Here is a 15,879-nt window from a genome sequence, read left to right as displayed (position 1 = left end):
AAAGAAGATGTGGTGTAACAATGGACTCTGAAAAACAAACTGAGGGTTCTAGAGGGGAGCGGGGTGGGGGGATGGGTTAGCCTGGTGATGGGTCTTAAAGAGGGCACGTTCTGCGTGGAGCACTGGGTGTTATGCACAAACAATGAATCATGGAACACTACATCAAGAACTAATGATGTAATGTATGGTGATTAACATAACAATAAAAAATTTAAAGAAAAAGAAGATGTGGTGTATATATATACAGTGGAGTATTACTCAGCCATCAAAAAGACTGCCATCTTGCCATTTGCAACAACATGGATGGAGCTAGAGAGTATCGTGCTAAATGGAGTAAGTCAGCCAGAGAAAGACAAATACCTTATGATCTCACTCATGTGTGGAATTTAAAAAAGAAAACAGATGAACATATGGTAAGGGGTAGAGGAAAACAAACCATAGGAGACTCTTAACGATGGAGAACAAATGGAGGGTTGATGTAGGGAGTGGAGGTGGGTGGGGGAACGGGCTAGACGGGTGACGGGGATGAAGGAGGGCACTTCTTGTGATGAGCACTGGGTATTGTACGTAAGTGATGAATCACTGATTTCCACTCCAGAAACCAACATTGCACTGTATGTTAACTAAGTAAAATTTAAATTAAGGAAAAAAAAAAAGAACTCGTTCACACAAATCAGAACAGCATTCTTGGGAGAACACAAGCAAGATGGTGAACAAACCATCTCAATAAATGGTTATTATAAGGAACCTGGGATTATTAGTGTGGAAGAGAGAAGCCCTAAATAAAGTCACTGGTAGCGACCTTCAAAGATTTGGAAACTTTTCACAGGAAAGCAAGACTAGAAATAGAACTGAGGGGGTCTAAGTCAGGAGAAGTAAAACTTGTAACCTAATATAAGAAACTCTGTAATAATCAAACCTTCTTGACAAAGGGGTGGGCTCTCTGGGGCCCTTGGGAGGTCCCTGTTCAAATGGTCAGGCATGCTGTGGCCGGCAGCGGGCTGGCTGCCTGGATGTTCTCCATGGTCCCTTCCAATGACAACAGGGCTATTTATTCAGATTTATGGCCCAAGGTCCGGCATTAATCCTCCTTAATTCCTCATCTAATTTTCACATGACTTACAGTGTTTCATCAGGAGCCGACCACAGGAATGCACCAAGGCCTGACAGGTGACATTCCATGAGACCTTGGGGGCTTTGCGGCTGGCATGCTTAAGTGCTCGGGAATGTTTCTTCCTGCTTGCTGTGTTTTTTGGGGTCACTGGAAATTGCCAAGGGAAGAGAGAAATGATTCTTTCTTTCTGTGTTAAGCTTGGTCAGAACAAGGATGAAATCATGTTGACAGGCAACCGGGAGCATTTGCAGGTAGTTAAAAGGAGGGCAGCATCACCAGAGATGGTGGCAGATCCCGCACTAATGGGAGGTGGCCTGTGACACCGCTGCTTCGGATCCATCCAGGACTTCTGGAAGACCCAGATGGGGACGCTCAGAAAAATCTCTCCATCTTTATTTGTTTGGGAAGAAGGCCTCTCTTTCCCTGGAGGGTGATCTTGTTAGAGTGAGGCACACGTTAATTCTCTATGTCCTGGCTGGTCTATCTGAATGACCCTGTAACCTTGACCTAAGGCAGGAAAGGAGGGAGACAGGAGGTAATGAGAGCCTGAGGGTGGTACAAAGCACAGGGGATCGCCTTGGCCCAGCAGTCAACATCATGCTGTTGCCCTTCCTGCCCCTCTTCCCATAATATCATCTGTTCTCTTTGATTCATTTCAGGAAAGAAATGACCTGGTTTAGGTCCAATAGACCTACCCACTGGTCTACATGCAACTGAAATATTCTACAAATACACACAGAAATTACTGACCCGAAAAACAGCGTGTCCCTTGTTGGTTAATACTTCCCACTGAACCTTTGAAAATGGCATATTTCAGTAGAAACGTTATTTAGCAACTACCATGATCTCTCGAGTATCTTTTTCAATTGATTAAAGCTCCTGTGAGATACAAAGGCTTACTGGGCATACAGTAGGTGTGGAGATCGGAAATTATGTTGACTGTTAGCTGTTTTCAGGAAAGCAGCTGTACTATTATAGGGAGAGTTCTGGATTTGCAGTAGGAAAACCCAGGCTTGAGGACGTGTCCCCTTGACTTACTACCTAGGATGGTGCTTTTCAAAACATCTATGAGGAAGGACCTGTTTTGTTGGCTGGTTTGGTCGGTATGTTTATCTATCTTAATTTTCAATCTGTCACAAACTGATGCTTTTGTAAAATATAATAAAAAATCTATAAAACCCAAAACGCTTTTTTATTAACAGATTCAACAGACATAAAATCATTCTGTCAAATCGCTATAAAAGTGTCTTAAAACTTGGCCTCCATTTTTGTACCTCCACTGTTACCGATGGGCAACAAGCAGTTTGCTGACCACTCTTGAGAAATTGGCCTTGGGGAACTTACTTAGCCTGCCTTAGTTTCTCTACTTACTCAGGCTCCCTAGGTCATGTGAAGATTAAGATGATAATAAAGATATATCAAAGACTAAAAAGTGCCATCCAAATTGAAAACAACTACTTTATTAACAGTAACAGTAGTTGAAAAGGATGCCAAGGGGCCAAAGAAATCTTTTTTCCAGCGAGGGGGAAAAAAAAAATATTAGTTGGTAATCGAGTCAGAATTCCTAGCAACAACTACTTCCCCTTGGAATTACATATAGCCCAAACACAGAAAACTTGGCGGCGAGTCTGGAAACTATCACAGAAAGCTCCTGACCATGTCCATCTTGCCTCTGGCTCTCTGCCTGGTGACCGGCAGGACCTTCAGACTGCAATTTTCCCATCGGCAGGACCCAGCTAACTAACAGTTGTCACTACTCCGGGACAGGCACTCAGGGTCCCAAGCTCAGACACATCCTGCACAGTGGACTGCAACACTTTCTTCTTGTTGTGCTAGGGAATTAGGGCAAGCAACATGCCTTGGAATCATGTTGGGAAATCTGGGAGAAGTGGGGTAGTATTTGCACGCGCGTACGCACACACACAGCACGAACAATTCAGAACGAGTCCTTCAGGTCCTACACGGGGCTCGATCTCACGACCCTGAGATCATGACCCGAGCCAAGATCAAGAGTTGGACGCTCAACCGACTGAGCCACCCAGGCGTCCCTGTCTTTTTCCATCATAAAAACAATCACATAAAATAAAAAAGTAGCAGTACAGAAAGATATGGAATATAAAAGTAAAAGAATTTCTCTCCCATCTCCCCACCTGAGGGATAACCGCTATTAATAATTATATATATATATATGCTTTCAAAAATGTTAAGATTAATAGAAGCATATGTGTTATATATATAACACATATATATTACTCTTTATATATATTTATGTATTTAGATATATTTATATGTAAGTACATATATTAATATATTTATAGTATTTAACTTATATTAAATATTTATATTTAAAACCTATATTAAATATATTAATACATTTATACATACTAGTATGTTTATGTATTACTTATATATTTATACATATGTATTAGGCTATTTTTGGAGTACGCGTGTATACATATATGTTACATTTTCTTTCTAATAAATATGATTGTTCTATAGTCTGTCAATTGACAATACTATTTTTTTTTTCTTCCACACTTTCCTTGACACTGAGTTTTTGGTCTGATTTTACTTCCAAGTTTTTCCCCAGCGAGGATGAGCCATTACCCTGGTCTTTACACCTCTGAGTCACGGTCAGATCCCCAATCGCCACCCCCCACCCCCGCCCGGCCCGGGGCCACGGAGCCAAGACCACCCCCCCAGCCCTCCCTCCCCTTCCCCCACCAATTACCTTTCCAGCCTCTGCATGGTCATGGCCAGCGTTTTGTTCAGCTCCTCGATCATCCTGCAGCCAGAGGGGTGCATGGGGAGGGAGCCGGTGGTGGAGGGGAGGTGCGGGCCGAGACTGCCGTACTGCAGCTGGTGTTGGATCTGGGACGGCAGGACCGTGTGGTGATGCTGGGCCCCACTCTGCGGGCCGCTCTTCTGGGCCGCGTAGGATGCCAGGGAGAGGTCTGGCCCCCCGACAGGCATGCAGATCATGACTTTCTTTGGAGGTAGTGGAGGCGACAGTTTGACGGGCAGACAAGGCAATTTCACAGGGCCGCCAGGATCTGTAGCACAAGGAGGGCGAGAGGCAGCTGTGAGGTTGGGGGCACGGGAAGAAACCTAGACCCTCACATATGCGCCCACCCTGGGACCGTGGGCCCTGCCGTGGGCCCTGAGATAAAATGCACCAACTGAGGCCACCAGCAAGGCGAGTGCCCCTCAACAAGTACCCACCAATTCTTAGTTCCTGCCGAAAGTGGGCTGGCCACATCAAGGGTCCTCGGGGACCCAGGCATTGGTGACCTCTGTCACGCAGCTCTCAGGCTAAGTAAGGCTCACTGGCAGCAGGAAGGGGGGACGAACGCAGTGCATTCTTCTGTTCCTGGAAACCCATGGAACTTCAAAGAGACCCTTTCTAGGATACGCCATATTGTCTACAATTTTGCCACTGTCATGTGAAAATATCCTTTGACCTGGCACTTTCTAACCGGCATGGGACTAGAAGCCAGTCCTAGGTTCAAGTCCACGAACAGGATGTCCCTCCACAAGTAACTGTGTGCCGTGCAGCTCATCTCTCTTCCTGTCCACACTTGACCTCCATGAGGTCTGAGCTCAGTGGCTGGGCTGGTTGGCCCACTCACGTGGCATCCAGAGTTGGGTTATTTGAACTGTAGGGAAGCTCCAACAGGCACTCGTGGGCCTTGGTGGAACCTGCACACACCCAGCACCCCTCGGTTCCAGGAGAGTGGTTTTGAAGCTTCCCAGGGATGCTCCAAACTCAGGGGAGCTGCAAGACAAACCAGCCCCTGGGCCACCTTTGGGACAACCTTGCAAATTCCTGGAGATGATCTAGCACGGGTGGGGGGCAGGGTTGAGTCTTGTGGGCTGCAGGCTGGCCTGGGAGAAGCTCGGTCAGGAAGGGCACAGTGGGGGAGGGGAAGGCTGTATGGCACGTGTCAGAGCGCTCTTGACTTCCCACCTGGTATCCACATCAGGAGGATCGCAGGGTTCTGCATCTTGCTCCCAGAGGCCTTAGATTTTTCTCCATCTGTCTGTCTACTCTGAGTGTGGCCTTCGTCAGTTTAATTTCCCCACAGTTCTACCGAAGTGATATCCTGAGGGCACCAATCTGCTGTCACACCTTCATTTAAACCCCACCAATGGCCTAGAAATAAAGCCCACCTTCCTGACGCGTCATCCAAGCCTTCCAAGGTCTGTGTGCTGTTCAGCTCATCTTTCTATGCCCACACTTTACCTCCTGAAGTTTGCTCTGGTTCCCCTATGAGAAACGGCCTCTCCTATCATATCTGAAAAGCCTTAGATCAGGGTCTCCTACGACACCTACTGCTTTTCTCCTGTGGGTTTTCCTTATTTGCTGGCCCACAAATTCAGTCTCCATCCTCCCCTAAATCTCGCGGGGGGGGGGCCTTTGTCCCTCACATTCTCCACATGGGTTGTCATGGTCCCCCCTGGTCTCCTCAAAGCCCCCCCCGTCTCGTGTTCCCCAAACTACCTGATGTTCGCACACCCCTGGGCCTCTGCTACATTCTCTCCTCAGTTTGGAATATTCCTCTCTGTTTTGTCTTCTGGGTCCACTCCTCCTCTCCCTTCAAGATCCAACTCAAAAATTACCTCTTCCGAGAAGCCTTCCTGGGTCATTATAGCACTCCTTCCATTCCGCACCCAGTGGACCTCCTGTGGGTGTGAGGTGGGTCCGCGCCCACAGCAATGGTGGCCACAGTGATGGGGGAAAGAACTCTAGCCGCCCCTTACCCCTGCCAGATACCAAGTGCTTTTCACTTTAATCCTCACAGCGAGCCTGTGATGTAGACACATTATCATCTCGCTTTTGCGGACGATGCCACTGGGCTCTGAGGACACTGAGTGGCGCTTCCTGTTTACACAGCTGTCCCCTCTGCTGGAGAACCAAGACCTCGAATAATGTGTCACTCTCTCCTTAGCATCTTGTACGGCGCCCAGTGCACACAGCAAGAGGCTCACAACATGTTTAGAGAATGAGCTGATGTTCTGATGCTCTGTGGTGGGATGAATTCCCACCTTCTTCTCCTAGAAATAGATACTCTCCGGGAGGGGGAGGGGAGGTACAGGAGCATAAAATGAAAAACAATTTTAGGACGATGCAGCCGGGGGTATATGGACACTAAATAGTGGATCCTACAGCTGATACAAGGAAGCTTCATACTTCCAGGGGGCCTGATAAGCTTGCTCCCCAAGGCCAAAATGCCAGCCGGTCATAGCCATGGTCATGTTCCTCCCCAAAGGCTCATCCTGTTTGTCACCATCCCCCACGCACAGGATACAAAGTGACCTAACCACGTTCAGGGGCATGACCAAGGGTGCTCATTCCAAAGTGGCTGAGAGGCAGAAACTCACCCCGTGTCCAGTTCTTGCTACTGAAGGGTCCACTCCCTTGGCTCTTGGAAGGCTTTGCGCAGCCCTAGTAAATGCAGTGTGTCTGGACGTGTTAAGGGTTTCTATCCAAGAACCTTTACCCGTTATTCCTTCCTTTGTGTTCTAGCTGTCTATCTAAGGCAGGTAGGCGCTCACCTGCTTGAGCAGGAGGGCAGCATGGAACCGTCTCTCTGGGAAGGAACGGTCATTACCTTGGGTTCTACCGTCTTGCTAAGCTACACCTTCCTGCACACACTCGACCACCACTTCTGCCACCTTCTTGCTTCCTGCCACCACTTCTGCAGTAAAACTTACTTAGCTTCTTCACTAGGAAAATGGCCAAGGGGATGCCAGAAAATTCTATCGGAACAGGCAAGGAGGTAATGACCAAATTAGTGGACATGGTTACTCTCATTGCTTGAGAAAAGAGATGCTGGGGTCCTGGAGGACCCCTTTCTCTTTTCCTGCCTGTGTTTCTTTTCTGATTGTTTCACTACCCACGGTCATCAATTAAATAGGGGTAGGAAATGAAGATGAATTACTTAAAATAATTTTTTAGCTCAGCAGATTTGGTAAAAAGGGAGGAAATTGGGGAAAAGGTTAAAATCAGGTGGAATTATTGGCTTTCAGTGAATTGGCTCTGTAATCCCCATCTTTCTCCAATATGGTAGACAAGGGAGGGGGCCCAGGCAGCCCAGATCTTTAGTAACTCTCAGTGTCTATTTTTATATCTTCATGATATCTTAATACCAAGTCATTGCTCATAACAGATCTGGAGCCATCTACACACCATCTGCCATTCTGAGTTTCTATCACTTTATCTTTGTCCTTCGCAAACTTCTGTGTTCTCTGCCCCCCTTGACAACTGCACCAGTCTGGGACCTCATCTCCTCTTGTAGGGTGGGTAACAGGGTCCACCCTTTTAATACATCTGCACCCCATACCAGAAATCTTCCTCTAGCACACATCACGCTGGAGGTCCCCCCACGACTCCCTGCCCCAGTCACTGCTGCGGGCCATCCAGCTCCGTCCAGTGCCAGCAGGTGCCTCCTGCCCTGCATCTCCCTGGCTACTCTGGTCTCTCTGGACAGGCCAGCTTCCCCACTGGGTTTCCCAGTAACCATGCTCATCCTCTCTCAGGGCCTTTGTCACACCTGCCCCCTGAAACACCCTCCCTGCCCGATGATCAAAATGGCATTCACCCTTCAAAGCACAACTAAAGACCCAACTCCCCCCCTTGCAGGCTTTCCTGCTCCTGGTTAAGGCCAACTGCATTGGGATGGCTCCTCCCATGCGTGCTTCTGCTCTCCCTTCAGGGTGCCCAGAGTGGAGCACAGCGAAGCCCAGACTCCTGCAGCCTCGTGGTTCTCAACCCTGGGGGTGCATTAGGCTCAGACTGATGCAGACCCTCCCACCCCTGTCAGGGATTCTAGTGGGATTGGGGGGGGGGGGATGCCAAGGTTTGTGTCTTTTAAAAGCCATGTTTGAAAACCACTGAACCTCTTACTCTTGTCCTTTTCTCTGAAAACAAAACAAAAAAAGAGCATTAATTCCTTTTTCTAAGTAGATGCCACACTTAGCCCAGAGCCCAGTGATGCGGGGCTTGAACTCACGACCCTGAGATTAAGATCTGTGCTGAAATCCACAGTCAGATGCTCACCTGACAGAGCCACCCAGGCACCCCAAGAGCACTAATTCTTTTTTTTTTTTTAAAGATTTTATTTATTTATTTGACAGAGAGCGAGAGATAGCGAGAGCAGGAACACAAGCAGGGGGAGTGGGAGAGGGAGAAGCAGGCTCCCCGCGGAGCAGGGAGCCCGATGCGGGGCTCGATCCCAGGACCCTGGGATCGTGACCTGGGCTGAAGGCAGACACTTAACGACTGAGCCACCCCGGTGCCCAAGAGCACTAATTCTTAAGCAGAGTTCTTGGACCACCTGTGACAGTCCCCTGATGCTTGGCTAAAAGTTTGTATTCCTGGCCTTCACCTCTGACCTACTGAATGAGAGTCTCGGGGCCAGGTGTTTGGATTTTAAATGCTTCCCAGGTGCTCACCATATTCAGGGAGGAAGAGGAAAGAATCGGAGAGAATCACTGATTTGGGAGGGCTAACCTGCTTGGAGTACAATGCTGCCCAAGGCGGAGATATGATGCATCTGTTCCATCCAGCCCCTGGGCCAACGTCCACCCTGAGTGGTCAGCGGCACGGTCTCCAGGTTCTATTTCTATGCCCCCCACATATAAAAAGTACAAGACTAATTTGCAGGAAACCAATGTGCTGAAAGCTACACTGTCTAAGATCTGTTCACCTAATGACTAGCTTTGTCTAAATCTAACATTTGCAATTAAGGGACTTGTCTTAAAACCAATTTGTCTAATGGCGCTTCCAGTTTAATTTTATATTTATAAAAATCACTTATGGATGAGCATTTTGTGGATGAAAAGATTTCTTAGATCCTCGTGGGTGCATTTTTTCTGTTTTATTTGCTTTAGAATACTTTAAGTACATTTCAGACAAGTTTGCCTAAAGAGCCTTTCTTCAAAATTTTGTCTCAAGCAATACTTAATCATATGTTTAGCTTTTCCTACCGACTTGATTCAGTGCATCAGATTCCTCTTGTTTCCTTCTTACTGATTTTCGTATGTCCTATGTGTACTGTATGCGTGTATTAAACAACAAAGGAAACATACACCCAATACTCATTTCTGATTAATGAGGCACTGACATTTTTGTAACAAGGACAGACTGAGATGAATAGATTGGGAATGGACTGCCTGACCCCACCGTTTCTCTCCAAGATGCCAAATTCTTACGGCAGTGATTTCAACCAACCTCAGAGGGAAGGTTTGGGAGAGGCAAATTCCTGACCCTCAGTCTCAGATTCAGTAGGTTTACAGCGGGGTCTGGGAGTCGGCTTCGTAGAGAAGCTCCCAGATCACTCTGACCTCGGTAGAGACCACACTGAGAAAGTGCCCCGAGTTATTACCGGATTAAGTGGCACAAGATCATTATCAGAGTTTGTCATGCTAAACACAGAAGATAAACCACAAAATCGCGCACTCATTCAGCTCCGAGAGCAACAGCAGCTGCTTGATCTCTTTGATGTTCTGTTTTCCAATCTGTGAAATGGGGATGAAGATGTCATAGGCCTATTGCACAAATCACGTAAGATAAAGTGCATTCACTGTGTGGCATTGTGCCTGGCACTCTGTTAATAAATAGTAGCTCTATTCCTGGTTGCTGTCATTTTCATCATCCCATGATGATGGGAATGACTTCCCTAGGAAGGTCATTCAGCCTCCCCAGGGGGAAGGTGCCACCACTAGGCTCTCATGGGCCCCGTATTTCCCTTTGTCACAGCATCTCACATACAGTCGATTCAATCCATTTCAGTTTTTTCTGACTTGCTGACGATTTTTATTTGCAGTAGGTGTAAGTGATGCATTGATTTTATGACATCAGGTGCGGCTCTTCCCCTCGTGGTCGCTGACAAGGAGCTGGGTCCAGCGCATAGCAGGTGCTTCATAAACATCTGCTGGTTTTCTTTCTCATCATGTCTTGAGAGCCGTGGGAAGAGGTAGAACTTAACGACTACTTTCTCCTACCCTAAGGCTCTGCTAATCAAAGTGTGGTCCAAGGACTGGCAGTAGCAGAGCCTCCGGGGAGCCTGTCAAAAATGCAGAGTCTCAGGGCCCAGCCCGGGCCTTCTGAATGAGAATGTGCATCTTGACAAAGACCCCAGGGAGCCCTGCACCATCCATGCTGAGAAATTATCCCCTCAGGGCCGCTCCTCTGTGAAGAGGACAAGTGCCCAGGGCCTTCTGGAGGAGGTTCAGCTCCGGTGCTTGCTCTCTGAGGGCTGAGCAGGGCCTGTGGGGGGCTGTTCTTTTGCAGGTTGAGGCCTGTGAAATCACCATTGGGCTAGATCTCAGAAGAGCTGGAGTTTAATCCCAGTTCCAAGACCAAGAAGCTCTGTCATTTTGCCTAAGACATTAGCCTTCCTGAGCCTCAGTTTGCTCATCTGTAGAAAGGGAGTATAACCTACTTCATTTGTCTGTTATGAGAAGTACATGGACTAATGTCTACACAGCTTCGCAGGGACCAGTGGGCTGAAATCCAGTCTGAGGTCTGTGTTGGCATGGGCCTGAGCCATCCCAGAGAAGTACATGGATTAATGTCTACACAGATGTAGTCTTCACTGATCCTGAGAAAATAATATATTCCCTGCCTCTGCCACAGGTTGTCGTGCGGGTCAGACTAGAGGATGTGGACACACTTTGTAATCTGCCGAGCACGGCATCCCTCTGGCCGGTTACTCACGGGACTCTTGCGACTCCTGTGAGCGTCCCCTAGCCTGAGACTTCCCGTCGGGGGTGGGACACAAGAAGCCAAGACAGCGACTGGGTGTGTTGGTGGTTTAGTGTGTGGTGGTTCTAAGTAGGGAGGTGAAAAACTGGCTGAAAGCGAACGCAATAACGGGAAAGAGAGCTTCCAAAGGATGGTCTCGGCAGCCTTCCCTGCTTGCAGCAAAGCACTGCAGGAAGAGAAAAAGGCGAGGCCTTCCAGGTTTCAGGGTGTTGTTCCAGTGCATGGCGCCCTGCATCAGCATTGAGGGCTAGTGGAAAAGAACACAGAACTGGGAGTGACAGAACCTAGATTCTCGGCTGTTCCATGGCTTGGGAAAGATAGCTAACCTTTTTGGGATTCAGACTCTACCTCTAAAAATCCAGGGATAAAAAAAGTCTCCTTTGCCTCAACAGCACCTTGATGAATAAAAGAACTTTGCATCTGTGGGATGCATGGTATTTATGGATTGTTGGAGGACACACTCTGACTCCTGCATCTCTAATGATGGCAGTGGCTGGTTCTGCGGGGGCAAACACAAAGCTCTCTGCTTGCTGATTCAGAAATGCACGAGTCCCTCGGCAGCCAGACTGATCGAGATGCAGTTATATTCATAAAACTGTCTATGTTGATGGAGTTCCAGAGAACAAGGAGAATAAACTCAAACTGTGAGTGTCACAGAGCCATAAAACCCAAGAAGGCTGTTATTTCCAAACATGACACAGCTCTGGCTTATGACTTCAGACCAGGGAAGGAAAACTCCAGATTACTTCTCTGGTCCATTCTTGTGCCACAGGACCGCAGTCTCTAACAGAACCAGTGTGGGCTAACGGCACACACCTCTAGCCTCTCTTCTCTCTTTTTTTTACTAACACCCACTGTCAAAGCCCATGTATAACTGAGGATGCATCCGAGCACGTGTCAATGAGAGTAGCACTTACTGTCTTAATGAACAAGGGTGTTGCAACAATTTCTCAGCCATTTGCCAACCTGGTTTCGGTGAGTTAGAGTCTCTGATCTCCTTTTTATAGATACAGGCATTCAACCCAAGAACATAAAGAGACTCTATGAAGCGTACTTAGAACTTAAAATGAGAGTCCAGAGTCACCAAAGCCCGGAATCAGATTCCCCCTGGCTGCAAACAAAGATGCTCACGAGTTCCGTCAATTCCTTCAGACCATCCCAGGGATTCTAAGTTCGTTGGTCCCATGCCTGGAAAGGCCACATGTGCCGACCAACCCCTTGAGTTAAGAGGGATGGTGTGGAGGGAAACAAGTAACAAACAAGTGACTTGTGTTACATGCCATAAGCCTGGCTTTCTCTCCCAAGCCAGGCTGGCACATGGAAACCAATGACCACCTGATGTTTGTGACAAACATGTCCTGAGACCTTCCAGAATCCTAAAATTGAGGGCCATGATAGCACACACGTCACCAGCACCTGATTTTGTTTCTGAGTCACTTTCCACAACAAAATGTTTTGTTTTAATTTACCCCTTCCAAAGACCATCTGGGCAGATGACAACAAGGAGGGAAGAACATGCCTCATGGGGATGGAGATGCTGGGCAGTGGGTGGGGGTCACAGCTGGGTCACCCGTCATCTTCGCAGGGCATGAAATTCGGTGTTGTTTTTTTTTTTTTTTGAAGTAAAATTACACATTATTCATTGTCATAAAACTGCTCTTAAAGAGTGACAACTCTAGGTATCCTTATATCATGACAACAAACACCTGTTGAGATCGGCATTTTGTTAGAGATTACAAATCATCTGCACAAAAGCCCATTATATGGTTTGATTTTGCAGCGATGAGGATAAGTGCTTTTGCTCCCAGGGAGACCGGGGGAGGAGAGCAGTGTTCAACTGATAACTGAGCTATGGAACCTGAGGCTTCTGCAAGACAGGTACAAAGGACAGGAAGAAGGTTCTAGAGATGGACAACTGCAAGAAGCATGGACCCAACAGTGACCCCTGGGAGGACAGCTATTTGTGACTATCCAGGAGAAGGCTGGGAGAGTCAGATCAACGTCACAAAGTCATGAAGGGAAGCATGAACATGCTCATCTGATCTCAGAACACCGGAACCAACGAACAGATCGAGGATGTCCGAAAGTATATTTAGATGGTATAAAATGAAATACTACATCGGGGCGCCTGGGTGGCTCAGGCAGTTAAGCGTCTGCCTTCGGCTCAGGTCATGATCCCGGGGTCCTGGGACTGAGTCCTGAGTTGGGCTCCTTGCTCAGCGGGGAGTCTGCTTCTCCCTCTGCCTCTACCTCTCCCCCCTGCTCATGCTCTGTCTCTGTCTCTCTCTCTCTCTCAAATAAATAAAATCTTAAAAAAAATGAAATACTACATAGACCTTATGGAGCTCTGAAGAGGCAGAACATTCAGGGTGAAGGTACGAGTAAGTTCAAGCCAGATCCTTAGATATTATAAAGGGAAAAAAAGGATGGTTGCAATTCGTCTCCAACCTTGCATCTACCTGAAGCACAATACTTATTCATTGTTGACGGACGCACTCCTAGCTCTTGCATTTACAGTGATGGCGGTGGCTGGTCTAACCACCTGCACCTGACGGACTGTAAGTGCACTGCCATTTTCCCTTGACAATCCCAGCACGCTCTGACACCTCGGTCTGGACCACAAGTTTGACTGATGCGTGACTGTCATGTTCTATCTGCTACTCTAATAAGGCACTGCTTTCCATCCAGGTGTCAGGGCTCCTTCAAGCTCTACAGACGAATGAGGATCCGATTTTGTTTACGGCATAACTCAGAACCCCAGAACAAGGATCCTGCTACGAACTCGTGGGCAAATGATCATCCAGCACCTCCTTCAATGCCTCCCCCACAGGAGGTTCTCTCTCTCGCAAGCCCTCCTGTTCTGGGGTTCCTCAGTGCTAGCTGAGGTCACAGCAAGGACCAAGGCCAACTCCATCCTCACTCTCAGGAAACTGACCCCGGGATACTAACACCATGATGTCCAAGAGAAGAACGAAGGGCAGCAGCTTGGTGCCCTTTGCAATTTCCAGTTGACAAGGGCCATGCCCCAGTTTCCTTTATATTTCCAGTTACACCTCCAGTCCCCAGCATTATTGTCCATCGGATCCACAAGAGCATCAAGGAGACAAACTGGGTTGAAATCAAGCAACTGCTGCTAAATGTCCACAAAACATGCCCACTCCTCCTCTAAAGTCAAATCCTTCATCATGGCATTCGAGGCTTTCGACAGTTTCCCTTCAACCCACCTCTGGCCTGATCTTTGATTACCTCCCTCCACAAATCCTACGCCCCGGCCATGCTGGGCTATTGGCTAGTTCTTGAACATACTGTGCCTCTCAGGTGCCTCTGTGAACTCTGCCTCCCATGTCACAATGACCTCCTTTCCCCTCCATGACCTTCAAAATGTGACTCATCTTTAACTTTTAAATACACCCTCCTTTATGATGTTTTTTTCTGAGTCTTTCAAAAGGATTCGGTCTCCTGATGTTTGTATTTCTTGAGAACCATGTTTATACATCTTCATACGAAGCATTTTCTGTAGCTTGTAATTGTCGACGACCCCTACAGCTGATGAGGTAACACTGCTTATAAATTATATCAAGGCTGGCGGAGCACCTTGCACAGGGTGGGCCCTCAAAATAGAAGTGCCATCCGGCCTTACAAAGGAAGGAAATCTGATCACAGCTACAGCATGGACGGACCCTGAGGGCATCATGCAAAGTGAAGCAAGCCTCTGATAAAAAGACAAGTAACTATACGATTCCACATATCTGAGATGCCTCAAATCCTTGCAACAAGAAGGCAAGTGGTGGTTATCAGGGGTGAAGCAGAGAGGAAAGGAAAAGGAGTCATTTAATAGCTACAGAGCTTCGATTTTGCAAGATGAAAAAATTCTGGAAATCTGTTGCTTAACAGACAACTTGAATCTAGTTAACATTACTGAATTGCACACTTAAACTATTAAGAAGGTAAATTTTTTGTTTTTACCACCATAAAAAAAAAAAAGTGCCAAGTGAATTCCATCTCCAACCTAACAAAGTGCCACAAAAAAAAGGTATTTTGTTGTCATCTTCATGCTGGTCCCAGAGGTGAGAGGAGAGAGCACCCTTTAAAAATGTTTTAAGAGAAAGTCCTCCCATGCACCAAGAAAGGATTTCTGCATCTTAAGAAAGGGAAATCAAGACTGGAAAAATACAGAAAATTGAGGATGAAGAGTAAATTTGGGTATATTTCCAATTCCTTCAAGGTATCAGTTACCCAGAGACTATGAACCTTAAACCTCTTTCTGAGGCTTCTGGGTTGTAGTTCACGTTTTCCATTTAAAGGCAGAGATGAGGTCCAAGGTCACCGTGGTCCAGTTACCAGTTTTCTTGCATTTTCTGAGTAGAATGCAAGGACAGAGGCAAAAGTAGATGATTTTGTAGGATTGGAGAGGAGGCTGCAGGAGGAGAAGAAGGAAGGTGGGGTAGGATACTGGAGAGAAATGGGGACACACAGTAAGAGAGCCAGAGAGGAACAAGATCACAGATCAGAATGGGACTACAGAAGAGTCTGCCGTGGACAGTGTCCACAAAACTCAAGAGACTGTCTAAAAAGGAATGTCGGTTTTGGTGTGACGAGCTCTGGACAGAATATTCTCATTAGACATGTGACGTTGAGAAGTACCACAGGGCACGGATGCCATTTGCCAGGTAAGTCTGCAGTTGTAAAAACCTTTGGAATGTTGAAACTAGCTATCGACTGACCCAAGTTCCTTGTATTTCGGGGTCTAAAGACAAAGGAACCCTGGGCAGGTTCACATTAGCAGAAGGACTTATTTTTAAAGGATCAGCAACACTTCCTTTTCTTTTCATCCTTCCTTTTAAAGGTTTATTTATTTTGGAGAGAGAAAGAGAGAGGGAGAACAAGCAGGAGAGGGGCAAAGGGAGAGGGAGAGACAGCATTTCAGGCAGGCTCCACACTGACTCGGGACTCAATTTCCCAACTCTAAGATCATGACCTGAGCCCGAGTCAAGCA

The 15,879-nt window shown here is 47.2% G+C and overlaps 1 protein-coding gene across 8 annotated transcripts in view; it reads right to left on the bottom strand.

The window, feature by feature from the left end:
• PHACTR1 (phosphatase and actin regulator 1) overlaps positions 1 to 15,879 on the bottom strand; it is a 554,233-nt gene that overhangs the window by 62,805 nt on the left and 475,549 nt on the right. For all 8 annotated transcript variants that reach the window (XR_012373825.1, XM_073877583.1, XM_073877585.1 and 5 more), the window contains one exon: positions 3,846 to 4,167. Coding sequence is in view for 7 of the 8 variants with exons in the window: in XM_073877583.1 (XP_073733684.1) it covers positions 3,846 to 4,167 (322 nt within the window). In the remaining variant the exon portion in view is untranslated. The remainder of the gene's footprint in view (positions 1 to 3,845; positions 4,168 to 15,879) is intronic.

This window comes from Callorhinus ursinus, unplaced genomic scaffold (assembly GCF_003265705.2).
Source record: "Callorhinus ursinus isolate GAN/ISIS: 27379988/994484 unplaced genomic scaffold, GSC_fseal_2.0 scaffold26, whole genome shotgun sequence".
Lineage (NCBI taxonomy): Eukaryota > Metazoa > Chordata > Mammalia > Carnivora > Otariidae > Callorhinus > Callorhinus ursinus.
This window is presented reverse-complemented; position numbering and strand designations above follow the sequence as displayed.